This window comes from Ranitomeya imitator, chromosome 3 (genome assembly GCF_032444005.1).
Source record: "Ranitomeya imitator isolate aRanImi1 chromosome 3, aRanImi1.pri, whole genome shotgun sequence".
Taxonomy (NCBI): Eukaryota; Metazoa; Chordata; class Amphibia; order Anura; family Dendrobatidae; genus Ranitomeya; species Ranitomeya imitator.
Genome location: NC_091284.1, coordinates 3090540 through 3113328, shown reverse-complemented (window position 1 = coordinate 3113328; position 22789 = coordinate 3090540). Strand labels below are relative to the sequence as shown.

The 22789-nt window shown below is 58.4% G+C and overlaps 1 protein-coding gene across 2 annotated transcripts in view; it reads right to left on the bottom strand.

The window, feature by feature from the left end:
- Positions 1 to 22789, bottom strand: part of TRAPPC10 (trafficking protein particle complex subunit 10) — a 98673-nt gene that overhangs the window by 29233 nt on the left and 46651 nt on the right. For both annotated transcript variants that reach the window (XM_069760389.1, XM_069760388.1), the window contains exons 9-19: positions 18763 to 18877; positions 18611 to 18687; positions 18438 to 18529; positions 15479 to 15619; positions 13940 to 14052; positions 13263 to 13777; positions 10250 to 10391; positions 10019 to 10177; positions 9668 to 9876; positions 6423 to 6523; positions 4277 to 4394 (exon numbers count right to left, since the gene is read on the bottom strand). In XM_069760389.1, coding sequence (XP_069616490.1) covers positions 4277 to 4394; positions 6423 to 6523; positions 9668 to 9876; positions 10019 to 10177; positions 10250 to 10391; positions 13263 to 13777; positions 13940 to 14052; positions 15479 to 15619; positions 18438 to 18529; positions 18611 to 18687; positions 18763 to 18877 — 1782 coding nt within the window. The remainder of the gene's footprint in view (positions 1 to 4276; positions 4395 to 6422; positions 6524 to 9667; positions 9877 to 10018; positions 10178 to 10249; positions 10392 to 13262; positions 13778 to 13939; positions 14053 to 15478; positions 15620 to 18437; positions 18530 to 18610; positions 18688 to 18762; positions 18878 to 22789) is intronic.

Here is a 22789-nt window from a genome sequence, read left to right as displayed (position 1 = left end):
GAGGGAGACAGAGACGGAGGAGAGAGAGGGAGACGGGGGAGAGGGAGACAGACAGGGGAGAGGGAGACAGACAGGGGAGAGGGAGACAGAGACTGAGGAGAGAGAGGGAGACAGACGGAGGAGAGAGAGGGAGACGGAGGAGAGGGAGACAGACAGGGGAGAGGGAGACAGACAGGGGAGAGGGAGACAGAGACTGAGGAGAGAGAGGGAGACAGAGACGGAGGAGAGAGAGGGAGACGGAGGAGAGGGAGACAGACAGGGGAGAGGGAGACAGACAGGGGAGAGGGAGACAGAGACTGGGGAGAGGGAGACAGAGACTGAGGAGAGAGAGGGAGACAGAGACGGAGGAGAGAGAGGGAGACGGGGGAGAGGGAGACAGAGACTGGGGAGAGAGGGGGAGAGGGACACGGGGGAGAGGGACACGGGGGAGAGGGACACGGGGGAGAGGGACACGGGGGAGAGGGACACGGGGGAGAGGGACACGGGGGAGAGGGACACGGGGGAGAGGGAGACAGACGGGGGAGAGAGAGGGACACGGGGGAGAGGGAGACAGAGACGGGGGAGAGAGAGGGACACGGGGAAGAGGGAGACAGAGACTGGGGAGAGAGGGAGACAGAGACTGAGGAGAGAGGGAGACGGGGGAGAGGGAGACAGAGATTGGGGAGAGGGAGACAGACAGGGGAGAGGGAGACAGAGACTGGGGAGAGGGAGACAGAGACTGAGGAGAGAGAGGGAGACAGAGACGGAGGAGAGAGAGGGAGACGGGGGAGAGGGAGACAGACAGGGGAGAGGGAGACAGACAGGGGAGAGGGAGACAGAGACTGAGGAGAGAGAGGGAGACAGAGACGGAGGAGAGAGAGGGAGACGGAGGAGAGAGAGGGAGACGGAGGAGAGGGAGACAGACAGGGGAGAGGGAGACAGACAGGGGAGAGGGAGACAGAGACGGAGGAGAGAGAGGGAGACGGAGGAGAGGGAGACAGAGACTGAGGAGAGAGAGGGAGACAGAGACTGAGGAGAGAGAGGGAGACGGGGGAGAGGGAGACAGAGACTGGGGAGAGAGGGGGAGAGGGACACGGGGGAGAGGGACACGGGGGAGAGGGACACGGGGGAGAGGGACACGGGGGAGAGGGACACGGGGGAGAGGGAGACAGACGGGGGAGAGAGAGGGACACGGGGGAGAGGGAGACAGAGACGGGGGAGAGAGAGGGACACGGGGAAGAGGGAGACAGAGACGGGGGAGAGGGAGACAGAGACTGAGGAGAGAGGGGGAGAGGGACACGGGGGAGAGGGAGACAGAGACTGAGGAGAGAGGGGGAGAGGGAGACGGGGGAGAGGGAGACAGACTGAGGAGAGAGGGGGAGAGGGAGACGGGGGACAGGGAGACAGACGGGGGAGAGGGAGACAGAGACTGAGGAGAGAGAGGGAGACGGGGGAGAGGGAGACAGAGACTGAGGAGACTGGGGAGAGAGGGGGAGAGGGAGACGGGGGAGAGGGAGACAGAGACTGGGGAGAAGGAGACAGAGACTGGGGAGAAGGAGACAGAGACTGGGGAGAAGGAGACAGAGACTGGGGAGAGGGAGACAGAGACGGGGGAGAGGGAGACAGACGGGGGAGAGGGAGACAGAGACGGGGGAGAGGGAGACAGACGGGGGAGAGGGACACGGGGGAGAGGGAGACAGAGATGGGGGAGAGGGAGACAGAGACGGGGGAGAGGGAGACAGAGACTGGGGAGAGGGAGACAGAGACGGGGGAGAGAGAGACTTGGGAGAGGGAGACAGAGACGGAGGAGAGAGAGGGAGACTGGGGAGAGGGAGACAGAGACGGGGGAGAGGGAGACAGAGACGGGGGAGAGGGAGACAGAGACGGGGGAGAGGGAGACAGAGACGGGGGAGAGGGAGACAGAGACGGGGGAGAGGGAGACAGAGACGGGGGAGAGGGAGACAGAGACGGGGGAGAGGGAGACAGAGACGGGGGAGAGGGAGACAGAGACGGGGGAGAGGGAGACAGAGACGGGGGAGAGGGAGACAGAGACGGGGGAGAGGGAGACAGAGACGGGGGAGAGAGAGACAGAGACAGGGGAGAGGGAGACAGACGAGGGAGAGGGAGACAGGAGAGAGAGAGAGAGAGAGAGAGACAGGGGAGAGGGAGACAGAGACGGGGGAGAGAGGGAGAGGAGAGAGAGAGAGAGAGACGGGGGAGAGGGAGAGAGACGGAGGAGAGAGAGAGACGGGGGAGAGGGAGACAGAGACGGGGGAGAGGGAGAGGAGAGAGAGAGACTGAGGAGAGAGAGGGAGACAGACGGAGGAGAGAGAGGGAGAGGAGAGAGAGAGAGAGACTGAGGAGAGAGGGGGAGAGGGAGACAGGAGAGAGAGGGATACAGAGACGGGGGAGAGAGAGAGACGGAGGAGAGAGAGGGAGAGGAGAGAGAGAGACTGAGGAGAGAGGGGGAGAGGGACACGGGGGAGAGGGAGACAGAGGAGAGAGAGGGAGACAGACGGAGGAGAGAGAGGGAGGGACACGGGGGAGAGGGAGACAGAGGAGAGAGGGAGACAGACGGAGGAGAGAGAGGGAAAGGAGAGAGAGAGAGAGACGGGGGAGAGGGACACGGGGGAGAGGGAGACAGAGGAGAGAGGGAGACAGACGGAGGAGAGAGAGGGAGGAGAGAGAGAGAGAGAGAGAGACGGGGGAGAGGGAGACAGAGGGAGACAGAGACGGAGGAGAGAGAGGGAGAGGGACACGGGGGAGAGTGAGACAGACGGGGGAGAGGGAGACGGAGGAGAGAGAGGGAGAGAGAGGGAGACAGAGGAGAGAGAGGGAGACAGACGGAGGAGAGAGAGGGAGAGGAGAGAGAGACAGAGACTGGGGAGAGGAGAGAGAGACGGGGGAGAGGGAGACAGACGGGGGAGAGGGAGACAGAGGAGAGAGAGGGAGACAGAGGAGAGAGAGGGAGACAGAGAAGAGAGAGGGAGACAGAGACGGAGGAGAGAGAGGGAGACGGAGGGGAGAGGGAGAGGGAGACGGAGGAAGAGAGACAGAGACGGGGGAGAGGGAGACAAAGACGGGGGAGAGGGAGACAGACGAAGGAGAGAGAGGGAGAGGAGAGAGAGACAGAGACTGGGGAGAGGGAGACAGACGGGAGAGGGAGACGGAGGAGAGAGAGGGAGAGTGACACGGGGGAGAGGGAGACAGATGGGGGAGAGGGAGACAGAGGAGAGAGAGGGAGACAGAGACGGAGGAGAGAGAGGGAGAGGAGACAGAGACTGGGGAGAGGAGAGAGAGACGGGGGAGAGGGAGACAGAGACGGGGGAGAGGGAGACAGACGGAGGAGAGAGAGGGAGAGGGACACGGGGGAGAGGGAGACGGAGGAGAGAGAGGGAGAGGAGAGACAGAGGGAGACAGACAGAGGAGAGAGAGGGAGAGGAGAGACAGAGACTGGGGAGAGGAGAGAGAGACGGGGGAGAGGGAGACAGACGGGGGAGAGGGAGACGGATGAGAGAGAGGGAGACAGAGGAGAGAGAGGGAGACAGAGGAGAGAGAGGGAGACAGAGGAGAGAGAGGGAGACAGAGGAGAGAGAGGGAGACAGAGGAGAGAGAGGGAGACAGAGGAGAGAGAGGGAGATAGAGGAGAGAGAGGGAGACAGAGGAGAGAGAGGGAGACAGAGGAGAGAGGGGGAGACTGAGGAGAGAGGGGGAGAGGGAGACGGAGGAAGAGAGAGACAGAGACGGGGGAGAGGGAGACAGACGAAGGAGAGAGAGGGAGAGAGACAGAGACTGGGGAGAGGGAGACAGACGGGGGAGAGGGAGACAGACGGGGGAGAGGGAGACGGAGGAGAGAGAGGGAGAGTGACACGGGGGAGAGGGAGACAGACGGGGGAGAGAGAGAGACAGAGACGGGGGAGAGGGAGACAGAGACGGGGGAGAGAGAGGGAGAGGAGAGGGAGACAGACGGGGGAGAGGGAGACAGAGACTGGGGAGAGAGAGGGAGAGGAGAGACAGAGACTGGGGAGAGGAGAGAGAGACGAGGGAGAGGGAGACAGACGGGGGAGAGGGAGAGGCAGGGGGAAGAGAGAGAGGCAGGGGGAAGAGAGAGGCAGGGGGAAGAGAGAGAGGCAGGGGGAAGAGAGAGAGGCAGGGGGAAGAGAGAGAGGCAGGGGGAAGAGAGAGAGGCAGGGGGAAGAGAGAGAGGCAGGGGGAAGAGAGAGGCAGGGGGGAAGAGAGACAGACCACAGTCAGAGAAATCACATTAGATGAGCAGAGAGCGCTCGCAAGCGGGCACCTGTCTCTCTTCCGTGTGCAGCGGGTGGAACTGTAGGTCTCGAGTAGAGCGGAGGCAGCTGTCAGACAACTGGAAATTAAAGTCACACGTATTTTCCACACAGACTTGGATGTACTTCCTGAGATGAGAGAGAATATAATTTACTGAGGAGACCCCCCCTATAACGACAAGAGCAGCAGTCACCTCCCCTATATAATGACAAACCGAGAGCCGTCACCCCCCCCCCCCGCCCCGAATAATAACACACAAGAGGAGCCATCACCTTCCCCGTATAACACACAGAGGAGTCGTCACCTCCCCTGTATAATGACAAACTGAAAGCAGTCACCTCCCCCCGAATAATAACACACAGAGGAGACATCACCTCCCCCCCGTATAACTATACACAGAGGAGACATCACCTCCCCCAATATAATGACACAGAGGAGCCGTCACCTCCCCCAGTATAACAACACACAGAGACGTCACCTCCCCCATATGACAGAGGAGCCGTCACCACCCCCCGTATAACGACACACAGAGGAGATGTCACCTCCCCCATATAACAAAACACGGAGGAGCCGTCAAGACCCCCCCATATAATGACACACAAAGGAGCCGTCACCTCCCCCTCAGTGAGCAAAAAAAATGTATATAAGTTTAGTTTCTCTGCCAGCACATATAGGGTGGGCGTTGACCCCCCTTCCCTTTACTTCAAGGTTTAGCTTTTCTTTTCAAGCAGACACTGGGTAACCTGAAGCTAGTGTGTGAGCAGGGTGTGGCCTTAAACTGCAGGTGACCAATCATGCAAAGCCACCTGTGGTCCCTCCCTTCTCAGTCAGGAATGTCTGTCTCCAGAGTCTCAAAAAGTAAATATCTCTGAGACCTCATTGAATATCATTAACCAGCCCTTTAGTGATGTCCAGAGGCTGGAGTATATAAGCCCCCACACTTAACCCAGCCTGGTCAGTCTGAGTTTTTACCTGGGAAGCACTGACTGCTAGACTGATGCATTGGGACATATGGAAACTAGCCTGGTTGCCTGCAATGCTCTGAACACATGTAAGTGTTGATTTCTCATTTAACCCCTGTTATTTTTATAATTACCTTGTACATATTTTCAATTGTCTCATATTGTAACATCTTTATATGACTTTTTATAAACACTGCCTTAAATCTTTTACGGAGTATAATATTTAATATACTAGATTCGTTCTTCTGCCCTAAAACGTACCCTAAGTCTCCTGAAGGGAATTACGCTACTGTGTTGGGTTAGCTTCGGACCCGTTAATCGGAGCTGGTGGCAGCATACATTTGTGCAGGCCTTTGGGTGTCGTTGTAGCAACTGCGGCGTTGATAATTATTGTTCCTGCCTGAGTGGGAGTAGTTATATCGCCTCGCTGCAGCGTGCCCAATAGCCAGTACATGGCAGGCAGCCTGTCTGGCGACTAATTACCCTAGGTGCAGTACCTAATCTGACCTGAATGTAAGGGGGGCGCCAGAGAGCTGCAAGTTTCAAGTGGAACTGTAAGTGGGATATACATAAATCCCTACAGTTCGTCGTATATTGCAGAGCAGTTGGATACCTAGAATAAGCCCCTGCTGTAAACTAAGAGGTCTATAGCCTTGTGTGTGTTTTTTCATCACATTGTGGAGTGGAGGGATAACTAAGATAAGCCCCCCTGCACATGTGATAGCCGTCTGTTGGCCTAAAGTCACCCCGGTCTGTGACGTGGGGGTGACGGTCATGGTGTGAATCGTGACACCCCCGTATAATAACACACGAGGAGCCGTTATGTCCCCCATATAACGACACACAGAGATGTCACCTTCCTCCATATAACACACAGATCAGCCGTCACTACCCCCCGTATGACACAGAGGAGCAGTCACCACCCCCGTATAACACACAGAGACGTCACCACCCCCATATGACACACAGAGGAGCCGTCACCTCCCCCGTATAACACACAGAGACGTCACCCCCCCCCCCCCCCGTATAATGAGACACAGGAGCCGTCACCCCCCCCCCCCCCCCGTATAATAATAACAGAGACGTCACCTCCCCCCCGTATAATAACACACAGAGACATCACCTCCCCCGTATAACGACACACAGAGGAGATGTCACCTCCCTCCATATAACAACACACAGAACAGCCGTCACCTGGTGCCTGATGACAGCAGCATGTGCTGAGCTTTCAGAGGAAGATGGAACGTTAGGCTGATGATCGTGGAATATATCGACCAAGGACAGTCCACCGAAACCTAAAGAAAGATGTGCAATAGTAAACAGCACGGTTTCCCCTGGAGGGCACTCCTGCCTCCACTTATCCTCCCCCCCAGCAGGATGCCACCGCTTACCCTCCTCCTACAGGAGTATACCTCCGCTTATTCTCCCCCTGCCCCACAGGAGTATGCCTCCGCTTATCCCCCCCATCCCCCACAGGAGGATGCCTCCGCTTATTCTCCCCCTGCCCCACAGGAGGATGCCTCCGCTTATTCTCCCCCTGCCCCACAGGAGGATGCCTCCGCTTATTCTCCCCCTGCCCCACAGGAGTATGCCTCCGCTTATCCCCCCATCCCCCACAGGGTATGCCTCCGCTTATCCTCCCCCCATCCCCCACAGGAGAACGCCTCCGCTTATCCTCCTTCATCCCCCACAGGAGGATGCCTCCGCTTATCCTCGTTCATCCCCCACAGGAGGATGCCTCCGCTTATCCTCCTTCACAGGAGGATGCCTCCGCTTATTCTCCCCCCATCACCCACAGAATGCCTCCGCTTATCCTCCCCCCATCTCCCACAGGAGAATGCCTCCACTTATCCTCCCCCACAGGAGGATGCCTCTGCTTATCCTCCTCCATCTCCCACAGGAGGATGCCTCCGCTTATCCTCCCCCTCTCTCACAGGAGGATGCCTCCGCTTATCCTCCCCCCATCCCCCACAGGAGAATGCCTCCGCTTATCCTCCTTCATCCCCCACAGGAGGATGCCTCCGCTTATCCTCCCCAACAGGAGGATGCCTCCGCTTATCCTCCTCCATCTCCCACAGGAGAATGCCTCCACTTATCCTCCCCCACAGGAGGATACCTCCGCTTATCCTCCTCCATCTCCCACAGGAGAATGCCTCCACTTATCCTCCCCCACAGGATACCTCTGCTTATCCTCCTCCATCTCCCACAGGAGGATGCCTCCGCTTATCCTCCCCCTCCCTCACAGGAGGATGCCTCCGCTTATCCTCCTTCATCCCCCACAGAAGGATGCCTCCGCTTATCCTCCTCCACAGGAGGATGCCTCCGCTTATCCTCCTCCACAGGAGGATGCCTCCGCTTATCCTCCTCCACAGGAGGATAACTCCGCTTATCCTCCCATCTCCCACAGGAGAATGCCTCCACTTATCCTCCCCCACAGGAGGATACCTCTGCTTATCCTCCTCCATCTCCCACGGGAGGATGCCTCCGCTTATCCTCCCCCTCCCTCACAGGAGGATGCCTCCGCTTATCCTCCTTCATCCCCCACAGGAGGATGCCTCCGCTTATCCTCCTCCACAGGAGGATGCCTCCGCTTATCCTCCTCCACAGGAGGATGCCTCCGCTTATCCTCCTCCACAGGAGGATGCCTCCGCTTATCCTCCCCCCATCTCTCACAGGAGAATGCCTCCACTTATCCTCCCCCACAGGAGGATACATCTGCTTATCCTCCTCCATCTCCCACAGGAGGATGCCTCCGCTTATCCTCCCCCTCCCTCACAGGAGGATGCCTCCGCTTATCCTCCCCCCATCCCCCACAGGAGAATGCCTCCGCTTATCCTCCTTCATCCCCCACTAGAGAATGCCTCCACTTTTCTTCCCCCATAGGAGGATGCCTCCGCTTATGCTCCCTCATTGGATAGCTCCGCTTGTCCTCCCCCATCCCCCACAGGAGGATGCCTCCCTCACAGAAGAATGCCTCCGCTTATCCTCCCCCTCCCTCACAGGAGGATGCCTCCGCTTATCCTCCCCCATCCCCCACAGGAGGATGCCTCCCTCACAGAAGAATGCCTCCGCTTATCCTCCCCCTCCCTCACAGGAGGATGCCTCCGCTTATCCTCCCCCTCCCTCACAGGAGGATGCCTCCGCTTATCCTCCCCCTCCCTCACAGGAGGATGCCTCCGCTTATCCTCCCCCTCCCTCACAGGAGGATGCCTCCGCTTATCCTCCCCCTCCCTTACAGGAGGATGCCTCCGCTTATCCTCCCCTCCCTCACAGGAGGATGCCTCCGCTTATCCTCCCCCTCCCTCACAGGAGGATGCCTCCACTTATCCTCCCCCTCCCTCACAGGAGGATGCCTCCGCTTATCCTCCCCCTCCCTCACAGGAGGATGCCTCCGCTTATCCTCCCCCTCCCTCACAGGAGAATGCCTCCGCTTATCCTCCCCCTCCCTCACAGGAGGATGCCTCCGCTTATCCTCCCCCTCCCTCACAGGAGGATGCCTCCGCTTGTCCTCCCCCTCCCTCACAGGAGGATGCCTCCGCTTATCCTCCCCCTCCCTCACAGGAGGATGCCTCCGCTTATCCTCCCCTTCCCTCACAGGAGGATGCCTCCGCTTGTCCTCCCCCTCCCTCACAGGAGGATGCCTCCGCTTATCCTCCCCCTCCCTCACAGGAGGATGCCTCCGCTTATCCTCCCCCTCCCTCACAGGAGGATGCCTCCGCTTATCCTCCCCCTCCCTCACAGGAGGATGCCTCCGCTTATCCTCCCCCTCCCTCACAGGAGGATGCCTCCGCTTATCCTCCCCCTCCCTCACAGGAGGATGCCTCCGCTTATCCTCCCCCTCCCTCACAGGAGGATGCCTCCGCTTATCCTCCCCCTCCCTCACAGGAGGATGCCTCCGCTTATCCTCCCCTCCCTCACAGGAGGATGCCTCCGCTTATCCTCCCCCTCCCTCACAGGAGGATGCCTCCACTTATCCTCCCCCTCCCTCACAGGAGAATGCCTTCGCTTATGCTCCCCCCTCCCTCACAGGAGAATGCCTCCGCTTATCCTCCCCCTCCCTCACAGGAGGATGCCTCCGCTTATCCTCCCCCTCCCTCACAGGAGGATGCCTCCGCTTATCCTCCCCTCCCTCACAGGAGGATGCCTCCGCTTATCCTCCCCCTCCCTCACAGGAGGATGCCTCCGCTTATCCTCCCCCTCCCTCACAGGAGAATGCCTTCGCTTATGCTCCCCCCTCCCTCACAGGAGAATGCCTCCGCTTATCCTCCCCCTCCCTCACAGGAGGATGCCTCCGCTTATCCTCCCCCTCCCTCACAGGAGGATGCCTCCGCTTATCCGCCCACCTCCCCCAGAGGAGGACGCCTCTGATAATCCTCCCCCAGAGGACACCTGTTTCCCGACGAGCACACCAAGACATTGCTCCAGAGAAAACTCCGCACCCGTTGCTCTAGGATCCCGCTGCTGGGGGAGTTGTGAGGGTCCTTCCCTTTGCGAGGAACCTCTCCGTTCATTAGATGTCCAGCCTCGGGGAGGAGACAGACCACGTCAAGCTCAAACTCCATGACGTGGTACGGAGGGGCCAGGGGGAGGGAGATGCTGGTCACTTTATCGGAACTCTGTACACTGAGGGCACCAACCGACACTTCACCTGTAACATGAGACAACAGCTGCCAGGAAGGGTTACCGGAGGATGACGGCGCGGAGGACGACGGCGCGGCCATGGGGAGGACGACGGCGCGGAGGATGGCAGGTTACTATCTGCTCCAGTATCAGGCAGCTGCAGCACTCACCGTGGCTGTTCTGGTAGATGGAGGCGGTGGTGCCCAGTCCTGGGGTGACGGGCATAGTGTCGGCATTACTCAGCTGCAGGGCATCTCCACGTTTCACCTGATAATGTCCAGTTGTTACCGTGAATTTTAACTTCTGGGGGACTCCAGCAAGAAGGCAATCTGTGCGACAAGGGAGAATGGTGGGAGCGCTGCTCCGGAACGAGGCTTGGGAACCGCTGCCATCAAACTCACCACTCAGCGGCTCCACCTTCAGCTGCGGCTCCTGGGAGTAAACATCGTACTGCACTATGGGGTACACATGAGAGAGCAGCAGCCGCACCGCTCCAAAGGACGCCGCCAGCTGGCGCAGGGTGTAGGTGCCTGGCTCCTGAGCCTAAAACGTGGAGAAACAGCATCCGTAGTGAGGACCCCGAGAGATGGCCACCGCTGCCAGCAGAACGAGGGGACAGAAGATGTACGGGACAATGCGGCTATCGGAGAGAGGGAACAGAGAACGTACGAGGCACGACAGCCAGCGGAGGGTGGCAACAGAGGACGTATGAGGCACGTATTTCCGCTGTCAGGAAATAGGAAGGAGTCCTTATTATTCCATTTCACATACAGAGCTCTCAGCTGCAGTTTCCTGTGCCTGCCAGCAGAAGGCAGGAATTCTAAGCCACTCCCCCTCCCCCCTGCTATATGGATGTAATGTGAGCTCAGTGTGCCAACACTGGGATCACTGAGGAATTTATAAGGCCCTGTGCTGCAAAAGCCCGTCTCTCCCTAAAACTCCTCATTCCCTCCTCCCACCTGATACTGGCCAAAACTAGTACAGCAAGCATGGGATTCTATTGTTCTTTTAAGGTTATGTATACAAGCACCGATCAGGGCTAGAGATATAAGGATTACATATTCCGGATGTCCATCGAGAGATCTATAGCTCACGGAAATTGCCAGGAACTAAACCTAAAGAGTGCAAGGAGCGGGTTTCTCCGTAAGCAGGTCATGTAACTATGCCGTGTTTACACTTAAAAGAATCCCCCCGACAGGGTGCACATCCTGATCATTGTGTCTTTCGTATACGAGTTTCATACAGCGAGCCATGTATAAAAATGGTTGCCATAACTCTAAGAAAAGGGGAGAATTCAGCCTCTAAGTCAGGTCACCACAGGGTTGGTTTTAGGCTGGGAAACAAGTGAGTGAAGCAGCAGTCTTCACGTGTCTTTTGTCTGGGGTCTAGCTGCGAGACTGAGCTGTAATGCATATGGATATATGTTCGCCCATCCCCCACAGCACACGGTCAGCCATTAGATGAAATGATCTGAATGCAATCTAAGTGTTCTCTTCAACTTTAGTCCCCTTTTATTTGTAATTGTACTGTGCATATGATACTTGTCTTCTTTATAATATCTTTTTATACTTCTGTAAACACTGCCTACCTTTTTTTGGAGTAAAATATAAAATTACTAGCTTTGTCTCTCCTTGCTCTATAACGTACGGTCACGTCCTCTGAAGTGAATTACGCTACTAATCTAGGTTGCCTCCAGACCCGTTAATAATTAAGAAATCGGAGCTGGTGGCAGCGGAATTTGTCCTGTGCATTTGGGAGGCTTTGTAGCGATGGCAGCATTCACAATTATTGTTCCCCCGAGTGGGAGTAGTTATATCGCCCTCACTGAAGTGTGCCCATTAGCCAGTACAAAGTAAGGCAGCCTTTCTGGTGACTAATTATCCTGGGTGCAGTTGTCATGATCCCAATGGCAGGGGATCACAAAAGGACAAGCACAAAAAACAAAACAAGCTCTAGGGTGATGGAAACTGAGCTGACCGCGATCCTGAACCTAAACACACAACTAGCTGTAGCCGGGGAACGTGCCTACGATGATTCCTAGATGTCTCGTGCCAGCCGAAGGACTAACTTCCCCTATTAGAAGAAACACAGACCTCTCTTGCCTCCAGAGAAACACCCCACAGAAATAGCAGCCCCCCACATGTAATGACGGTGAAATGAGAGGAAAGCACATACGTAGTTATGAAAACAGATTCAGCAAAATGAGGCCCGCTAAAGCTAGATAGCAGAGGATACAAAAGTGAACTGCGCGGTCAGCGAAAAACCCTACAAAAAAACCATCCTGAAATTACTTGAACTCATGTGCCAACTCATGGAACATGAGGAGTAATATCAGCCCACTAGAGCAACCAGCAAAAAGGAATCACATATCTGCAAGCTGGACTAAGACAAAAATTAAGCAAAACGTGGAACAGGAAAATCAAAAACTTAGCTTGTCCTGAAGATTACAGAAGCGGGAAGCAGAGGTAACAAGACACACTGATTACATTGATAGCCGGCGAGGAAATGACAAGAAAGCCAGGTTAAATAGGAAACTCCCATATCCTGATAGAACAGGTGGACACCAGAGACCGCAGAGAACACAAGTCACCCAGTACCATCTGTAACCACCAGAGGGAGCCCAAAAACAGAATCCACAACATGCAGTACCCTGTCTGATCTGAGAGTAAGGGGGGCGCCAGAGCTGCAAGTTCCAAACCGGAACTGGGAAATACATAAATCCCCTTCAGATAGATCCAGGGGCAACCAAACCCCGGTTCATGACAAATTGGTGAGTGGTGGGGATGACAAAGATATCCTCTCCGTGAACCGTGACAGCCGCCAGCTGAGGGAGGCAACAGAGGACGTACGGGGCACAGCAAACAACGGAGGGAGGCAACAGAGGACGTACAGGGCACAGCCGACAGCGGAGGGAGGCAACAGAGGACGTACGGGGCACGGCCGACAGCGGAGGGAGGCAACAGAGGACGCATGGGACACAGCCGCCAGCAAAGGGAGGCAACAGAGGACGAACGGAGCACGGCCGCCAGCAGAGGGAGGGAACAGAGGATGTACGGGGCACGGCCAACAGCAGAGGGAGGGAACAGAGGATGTACGGGAAAAACTGCCAGAGGCGGGAGAAAACAGAGAACGTACAAGGCACGACCGCCAGCGGAGGGAGGCAAAAGAAGGTACGGGGCACTGCCGCCAGCGGAGGGCGGCAACAGAGGACGTACGGGGCACAGCAGACAGTGTAGGGAGGCAACAGAGGACTCACGGGGCACGGCCAACAGCAGAGGGAGGGAACAGAGGATGTACGGGAAAAACTGCCATTGGGGGCAGGGAATAAAGGTGTACAGGGAGGGCAGGTGTATGAGGTGTACACACTTCTTTCTGGCAGCCCGGCCTGCACTGACACCAGAAGCCCCTCATTACCTGGGTGTGGAAGGTCACATGGTTGACTCCTGGCTGCAGGACCACGTTGTTGCAGCGCAGATTGTGGGCGCCATTATCCAGGTTGAGGCCGGAGAGTCTGTCCAGGGGAGATGATGAGCCGGGGTCCTGCGGCCGTAGTAACATGTGCACGTTCCTGCAGATCACGCCTGCGCTGACAAGGCCACTCTCTGACGGACTCTTCTCCTGCATCTCTGACAGCTCCAGAACGGCTGGAGGGGCCCGGACACCCAGTGCCGTCTCAGGTGGAAAGTGCACAGTGCCCCCTGCGGGTTTGTGGCGGGTCAGCCACTCTGCAGTTTTGCGGTAGCTGTTCTTGTCCAGACTGTAATGGAAATATCCTGAGAGATGCTGCAGGTGAAATGGCTCCGGCATCAAGCAGAGGAGTGTCAGCTCAATAGACAAGGACCCACCGACATGGACAACCGCATTGGGGGGATCGAAGCAGAGAGACGTCAGCTGAGCAAACGAGCCGAACGGGAGGCTGATTGGGTCACCTGAGGAGACAAACAGGTATGACCAGGCAGAAGAACCCGCTGCCACTGGCCAAAAACCCACTGCTAACCCCTTGTGACATCCTGCTGCCACTTAAGATACCTGTACCCTCCACCACACTGTACCCTCATCACCACCATACCCCACCGTTCACCACCCCGTACCTCCATCATCGGGGCCCTGTGAGGAGAGGCTGAGTATCTCTTGCCCGTATGTCACGCGCTCCTCCTGGGGAAGGTTGTGATCAGTGGCCAGGAGACTACAAGTCCTCAGGTATCTGGAGAGGAGTTAAGGGAGGCCGGGCCACGAGCAGACAGGGGGCCGGGCCATGAGCGGATGGATGGGGGGGGGGGGCGGGCCACGAGCGGACGGGGGTGTCAATTACACATACAGAGCTATCAGCTGCAGTTTCCTCTGCCTGCACGTGTGTGTGCACGATGTCACCTTTCTCCCTCCATCCCCCCTGCTATATAGCTGTAATGTGAGACCAGCGTGTCAGCAACGATCCCTGAGGAGTTTTATGGCTTTCAGCTGGGAAAGCCAGTCCTTTGTCTGGTACCATGTGCTCCTTGTGTATCAGAGAGTTATTCAAGATGGAATAATTCCACCCCAAATAGGGACATAGATCTGAAAGTTATATATCTGGTTTGTGCAACAAGAGGGCACCTAACTGGTGGATTTCAGGAGCCCAGCGTGTAGCAGAAAGTGAGAAACGCATTACTGCGCAACCAGCTGCCCCATGTCTATACTTAAACGAATCCCTAGGTCACGCTGAGCATAACAACATGGGTGTCGTCTTTCTACGAGGTTCATAAGCCGAGATATGCAGGATGATGATTTTTCAATCCTCAAGAGAGAAGAGTGCATTCCATAGCTCTGCCCACCCCATGAGTACTTCCAGGGGAAGAGACCCTTAGTTTTGGGCAAAGGTATAAAACTCAGATGCCCAGACAAAAGGGGGGTCTTTTGCCAGGGGATTCAGCTACAACAGGCTGTGTAATCTGACCTGAAAATAAGTGGGGAAGGTCCCCTCCCCCAGCCACCACACGGCGTACCATTGAATGATATGATTGTACTGTACCATTGAATGATTTGTAATTGTACTGTACATACGATACTTGTCTTCTTTTATAATATCTTTTTACCCTTTTGTAAACACTGCTTACCTTTTTGGAGTAAAATATATAAATTACTAGCTTCGCTTTTCCTTGCTCTATAACGTACTGTCACGTCCTCTGAAATGAATTACGCTACTAATTTGGGTTGGCTCCGAACCAGTTATTAAGAAATCGGAGCTGGTGGCAGCAGAATTTGTCCTGTGCGTTTGGGAGACTTTGTGGCAACGGACGGCGGTGTTAACTATTGTTCCTGCCTGGGTGGGAGTAGTTATATTGCCCTCGCTGCAGTGTGCCCGTCACCCAGTACAAAGTAAGGCAGCCTTTCTGGCGACTAATCAGCCTAGGTGCAGTACCCTGACTGACCTGAGGGTACGGGGGGCGCCAGAGAGCTGCAAGTCCCAAACTGGAACTGGGAAGTGGGCTATAGAGAAATCCCCTTCAGAAAAGAACCAGGGGCAACCAAAAAACCCAGTTCATGACATTAGTGTGAGCGGCAGGGATGATAAAGATATCCTCACTGTGATCCGTGACAGGGGAACCGGGCCACGAGCGGACTTGAGAAATGAACCAGAGCATAAAAGATACGGCTCAATCTGCCCCAGCTGCTTCTGACATTCTGCCAGCTGCTTCTGGGTGTGGGTGAGGGGCAGGGCCCAACCCTCAGCCTGGTACATGCGGAGCGCCCCTTGTAGGTAGGGCTCAGCCTTCTGCGGCAGAGACTTCTTCCTGAGGAGAGAACGTGAAGAGCCAAACATCACAACCCATAGGCGACATTCAGAAACCCTAAAAAGGTACATTAATGTTTCACTTGGAAAATTGGTGCTTTGAGAGGAAAGAGCGAGCGAGAGAGAGGAAAGAGCGAGCGAGAGAGAGGAAAGAGCGAGCGAGAGAGAGGAAAGAGCGAGCGAGAGAGAGGAAAGAGCGAGCGAGAGAGAGGAAAGAGCGAGCGAGAGAGAGGAAAGAGCGAGCGAGAGAGAGGAAAGAGCGAGCGAGAGAGAGGAAAGAGCGAGCGAGAGAGAGGAAAGAGCGAGCGAGCGAGAGGAAAGAGCGAGCGAGCGAGAGGAAAGAGCGAGCGAGCGAGCGAGAGGAAAGAGCGAGCGAGCGAGCGGGAGGAAAGAGCGAGAGAGAGAGAGAGAGGAAAGAGCGAGCGAGAGAGAGGAAAGAGCGAGCGAGAGAGAGGAAAGAGCGAGCGAGAGAGAGAGAGAGGAAAGAGCGAGAGAGAGAGAGAGGAAAGAGCGAGCGAGAGAGAGAGAGGAAAGAGCGAGCGAGAGAGAGAGAGGAAAGAGCGAGCGAGAGAGAGAGGAAAGAGCGAGCGAGAGAGAGAGAGGAAAGAGCGAGAGAGAGAGGAAAGAGCGAGCGAGAGAGAGAGAGAGATAGGAAAGAGCGAGCGAGAGAGAGGAAAGAGCGAGAGAGAGAGAGGAAAGAGCGAGCGAGAGAGAGAGAGAGATAGGAAAGAGCGAGCGAGAGAGAGGAAAGAGCGAGAGAGAGAGAGGAAAGAGCGAGCGAGAGAGAGGAAAGAGCGAGCGAGAGAGAGGAAAGAGCGAGCGAGAGAGAGGAAAGAGCGAGAGAGAGAGAGGAAAGAGCGAGAGAGAGAGAGGAAAGAGCGAGAGAGGAAAGAGCGAGCGAGAGAGAGAGAGGAAAGAGCGAGAGAGAGAGGAAAGAGCGAGCGAGAGAGAGAGGAAAGAGCGAGCGAGCGAGGCAAGAGCGAGCGAAAAGCGAGGGAAGAGCGAGCGAGGGAAGAGCGAGCGAGGGAAGAGCGAGAGACAGAGGGAAGAGCGAGAGAGAGAGGGAAGAGCGAGAGAGAGAGGGAAGAGCGAGAGAGAGAGGGAAGAGCGAGAGAGAGAGGGAAGAGCGAGAGAGAGAGGGAAGAGCGAGAGAGAGAGGGAAGAGCGAGAGAGAGAGGGAAGAGCGAGAGAGAGAGGGAAGAGCGAGAGAGAGAGGGAAGAGCGAGAGAGAGAGGGAAGAGCGAGAGAGAGAGGGAAGAGCGAGAGAGAGAGGGAAGAGCGAGAGAGAGAGGGAAGAGCGAGAGAGAGAGGGAAGAGCGAGAGAGAGAGGGAAGAGCGAGAGAGAGAGGGAAGAGCGAGAGAGAGAGGGAAGAGCGAGAGAGAGAGGGAAGAGCGAGAGAGAGAGGGAAGAGCGAGAGAGAGAGGGAAGAGCGAGAGAGAGAGGGAAGAGCGAGAGAGAGAGGGAAGAGCGAGAGAGAGAGGGAAGAGCGAGAGAGAGAGGGAAGAGCGAGAGAGAGAGGGAAGAGCGAGAGGGAAGAGCGAGAGAGAGAGGGAAGAGCGAGAGAGAGGGAAGAGCGAGAGAGGGGGGGAAGAGCGAGAGAGGGGGAAGAGCGAGAGAGGGGGAAGAGCGAGAGAGGGGGAAGAGCGAGAGAGGGGGAAGAGCGAGAGAGGGGGAAGAGCGAGAGAGGGAAGAGCGAGAGAGGGAAGAGCGAGAGAGAGGGAAGAGCGAGCAAGGGAGGGATGAGTGAGCGGGGGAGGAAGGGAAAAGCGAGCGGGGGAGGGGCGTGGGCTCAGCAGGTCAGGGAGGGGCGTGGGCTCAGCAGGTCAGGGGGGTGAGCTCAGTGGGTCAGGGGGGTGAGCTCAGCAGGTCGGGGAGGAGGGGTGAGCTCAGCGGGTCGGGGAGGGGGGGTGAGCTCAGCGGGTCGGGGAGGGGAGTGAGCTCAGCGGGTCGGGGAGGGGGGTGAGCTCAGCGGGTCGGGGAGGGGGTGAGCTCAGCGGGTCAGGGGGGTGAGCTCAGCAGGTCGGGGAGGGGGTGAGCTCAGCAGGTCGGGGAGGGGGGTGAGCTCAGCAGGTCGGGGAGGGGGGTGAGCTCAGCAGGTCAGGGGGGTGAGCTCAGCAGGTCGGGGAGGGGGGTGAGCTCAGCAGGTCGGGGAGGGGGGGTGAGCTCAGCGGGTCGGGGAGGGGGGGTGAGCTCAGCGGGTCGGGGAGGGGGGTGAGCTCAGCAGGTCGGGGAGGGGGGGTGAGCTCAGCAGGTCGGGGAGGGGGGGGTGAGCTCAGCGGGTCGGGGAGGGGGGTGAGCTCAGCAGGTCGGGGAGGGGGGTGAGCTCAGCAGGTCGGGGAGGGGGGGTGAGCTCAGCGGGTCGAGGAGGGGGGTGAGCTCAGCGGGTCGGGGAGGGGGGTGAGCTCAGCGGGTCGGGGAGGGGGGTGAGCTCAGCGGGTTGGGGAGGGGGGTGAGCTCAGCGGGTCAGGGGGGTGAGCTCAGCAGGTTGGGGGGGGTGAGCTCAGCAGGTCGGGGGGGGGTGAGCTCAGCAGGTCGGGGGGGGTGAGCTCAGCAGGTCGGGGGGGGTGAGCTGAGCAGGTCGGGGAGGGGGTGTGAGCTCAGCGGGTCGGGGAGGGGGGTGAGCTCAGCGGGTCGGGGAGGGGGGTGAGCTCAGCGGGTCAGGGGGGTGAGCTCAGCGGGTCAGGGGGGTGAGCTCAGCAGGTCGGTGGGGGGGGGTGAGCTCAGCAGGTCGGGGAGGGGGGGGGAGAGCTCAGCAGCTTGGGGGGGTGAGCTCAGCAGGTCGGGGAGGAGGATGAGTGGGAAGGTGCACTTTACTTACATATAGAAGTCAGCCAGGTTCTTCCCCACCAGTTTGGCAGATCGGCTCCTCCCAATGCTGCTGTACATTTCTATGGTGGCGTGTGCCAGGTCCTGCAGTGAGATGGAGGGTGAACCAATTAATGAGTTGTGGTGGGATGTTGTAGATCGGGGATCACCACCCAGTGCCCTCACCAGGTAATGCTTCTCGAAGGCCTCCTCTGAGGACAGCGCCTCCTGCAGCTTCTTGTAGGGACTTTGTGCCGTGTTCTCTGTGGAGGAAAGATCAGGTAAATACAATGGGGAGCAGAGGAAAAGAAACGCCAGAGAGCACGCCAGACATTTACCCGTTTCCGGTCTCTCTGTTCCCAACCCAGCAAGTAAATCCACTGTCCTTTGCAGGTCTTCAGAGCAGGGGCCAGACTCAGACACCAAACCACAAAGGGATCCCAGAGCCTGCAGCTAAAAGCACAAAGGTCAGAAGAAGCAGGACCGCGCATGTGCCAGGCGGAACTACAGTGGCACCTCAGTACCCCCGTCAGACACGCTCCGTGAGCGCTCACCACGTCAGTGCCTCCCTCCGCCGCTCCCCACATCAGACACTGATTCTGCCCCCGCTCCCCACATCAGACCCTGATTCTGCCCCCGCTCCCCACATCAGACCCTGATTCTACCCCCGCTCCCCACATCAGACCCTGATTCTACCCCCGCTCCCCACATCAGACCCTGATTCTACCCCCGCTCCCCACATCAGACACAGGTTCTGCCCCCGCTCCCCACATCAGACCCTGATTCTGCCCCCGCTCCCCACATCAGACCCTGATTCTGCCCCCGCTCCCCACATCAGACCCTGATTCTGCCCCCGCTCCCCACATCAGACCCTGATTCTACCCCCGCTCCCCACATCAGACCCTGATTCTACCCCCGCTCCCCACATCAGACCCTGATTCTGCCCCCGCTCCCCACATCAGACACAGGTTCTGCCCCCGCTCCCCACATCAGACCCTGATTCTGCCCCCGCTCCCCACATCAGACCCTGATTCTGCCCCCGCTCCCCACATCAGACACAGGTTCTGCCCCCGCTCCCCACATCAGACCCTGATTCTGCCCCCGCTCCCCACATCAGACCCTGATTCTGCCCCCGCTCCCCACATCAGACACAGGTTCTGCCCCCGCTCCCCACATCAGACCCTGATTCTGCCCCCGCTCCCCACATCAGACCCTGATTCTGCCCCCACTCCCCACATCAGACACTGATTCTGCCCCCGCTCCCCACATCAGACCCTGATTCTGCCCCCGCTCCCCACATCAGACACTGATTCTGCCCCCGCTCCCCACATCAGACCCTGATTCTGCCCCCGCTCCCCACATCAGACCCTGATTCTGCCCCCACTCCCCACATCAGACACTGATTCTGCCCCCGCTCCCCACATCAGACCCTGATTCTGCCGCCGCTCCCCACATCAGACACTGATTCTGCCCCCGCTCCCCACATCAGACCCTGATTCTGCCCCCGCTCCCCACATCAGACCCTGATTCTACCCCCGCTCCCCACATCAGACCCTGATTCTACCCCCGCTCCCCACATCAGACCCTGATTCTGCCCCCGCTCCCCACATCAGACACTGATTCTGCCCCCGCTCCCCACATCAGACCCTGATTCTGCCCCCGCTCCCCACATCAGACACAGGTTCTGCCCCCGCTCCCCACATCAGACCCTGATTCTGCCCCCGCTCCCCACATCAGACCCTGATTCTGCCCCCGCTCCCCACATCAGACACAGGTTCTGCCCCCGCTCCCCACATCAGACCCTGATTCTGCCCCCGCTCCCCACATCAGACCCTGATTCTGCCCCCACTCCCCACATCAGACACTGATTCTGCCCCCGCTCCCCACATCAGACCCTGATTCTGCCCCCGCTCCCCACATCAGACACTGATTCTGCCCCCGCTCCCCACATCAGACACTGATTCTGCCCCCGCTCCCCACATCAGACCCTGATTCTGCCCCCACTCCCCACATCAGACACTGATTCTGCCCCCGCTCCCCACATCAGACCCTGATTCTGCCCCCGCTCCCCACATCAGACACTGATTCTGCCCCCGCTCCCCACATCAGACACTGATTCTGCCCCCGCTCCCCACATCAGACCCTGATTCTGCCCCCGCTCCCCACATCAGACACAGGTTCTGCCCCCGCTCCCCACATCAGACCCTGATTCTGCCCCCGCTCCCCACATCAGACCCTGATTCTGCCCCCGCTCCCCACATCAGACCCTGATTCTGCCCCCGCTCCCCACATCAGACACAGGTTCTGCCCCCGCTCCCCACATCAGACACTGATTCCACTGATTCTGCCCCCGCTCCCCACATCAGACACTGATTCTGCCCCCGCTCCCCACATCAGACACTGATTCTGCCCCCGCTCCCCACATCAGACCCTGATTCTGCCCCCGCTCCCCACATCAGACCCTGATTCTGCCCCCGCTCCCCACATCAGACACTGATTCTGCCCCCGCTCCCCACATCAGACCCTGATTCTGCCCCCGCTCCCCACATCAGACCCTGATTCTGCCCCCGCTCCCCACATCAGACACTGATTCTGCCCCCGCTCCCCACATCAGACACTGATTCTGCCCCCGCTCCCCACATCAGACCCTGATTCTGCCCCCGCTCCCCACATCAGACCCTGATTCTGCCCCCGCTCCCCACATCAGACACAGGTTCTGCCCCCGCTCCCCACATCAGACCCTGATTCTGCCCCCGCTCCCCACATCAGACCCTGATTCTGCCCCCGCTCCCCACATCAGACCCCGATTCTGCCCCCGCTCCCCACATCAGACACAGGTTCTGCCCCCGCTCCCCACATCAGACCCTGATTCTGCCCCCGCTCCCCACATCAGACCCTGATTCTACCCCCGCTCCCCACATCAGACCCTGATTCTACCCCCGCTCCCCACATCAGACCCTGATTCTACCCCCGCTCCCCACATCAGACACGGGTTCTGCCCCCGCTCCCCACATCAGACACTGATTCTGCCCCCGCTCCCCACATCAGACCCTGATTCTACCCCCGCTCCCCACATCAGACCCTGATTCTACCCCCGCTCCCCACATCAGACACGGGTTCTGCCCCCGCTCCCCACGTCAGACACTGATTCTGCCCCCGCTCCCCACATCAGACACGGATTCTGCTCCCGCTCCCCACATCAGACACTGATTCTGCCCCCACTCCCCACATCAGACCCTGATTCTGCCCCCGCTCCCCACATCAGACCCTGATTCTGCCCCCGCTCCCCACATCAGACCCTGATTCTGCCCCCGCTCCCCACATCAGACCCTGATTCTGCCCCCGCTCCCCACATCAGACACTGATTCTGCCCCCGCTCCCCACATCAGACCCTGATTCTGCCCCCGCTCCTCACATCAGACACGGATTCTGCCCCCGCTCCCCACATCAGACCCTGATTCTGCCCCCGCTCCCCACATCAGACACTGGTTCTGCCCCCGCTCCTCACATCAGACCCTGATTCTGCCCCCGCTCCCCACATCAGACCCTGATTCTGCCCCCGCTCCCCACATCAGACCCTGATTCTGCCCCCGCTCCCCACATCAGACACTGGTTCTGCCCCCGCTCCCCACATCAGACCCTGATTCTGCCCCCGCTCCCCACATCAGACCCTGATTCTGCCCCCACTCCCCACATCAGACCCTGATTCTGCCCCCGCTCCCCACATCAGACACTGATTCTGCCCCCGCTCCCCACATCAGACCCTGATTCTGCCCCCGCTCCCCACATCAGACACTGATTCTGCCCCCGCTCCCCACATCAGACACTGATTCTGCCCCCGCTCCCCACATCAGACCCTGATTCTGCCCCCGCTCCCCACATCAGACCCTGATTCTACCCCCCCTCCCCACATCAGACACAGGTTCTGCCCCCGCTCCCCACATCAGACACGGATTCTGCCCCCGCTCCCCACATCAGACACAGGTTCTGCCCCCGCTCCCCACATCAGACCCTGATTCTGCCCCCGCTCCCCACATCAGACCCTGATTCTGCCCCCGCTCCCCACATCAGACCCTGATTCTGCCCCCGCTCCCCACATCAGACCCTGATTCTGCCCCCGCTCCCCACATTAGACCCTGATTCTGCCCCCGCTCCCCACATCAGACCCTGATTCTGCCCCCGCTCCCCACATCAGACACAGGTTCTGCCCCCGCTCCCCACATCAGACACTGATTCCACTGATTCTGCCCCCGCTCCCCACATCAGACACTGATTCTGCCCCCGCTCCCCACATCAGACACTGATTCTGCCCCCGCTCCCCACATCAGACCCTGATTCTGCCCCCGCTCCCCACATCAGACCCTG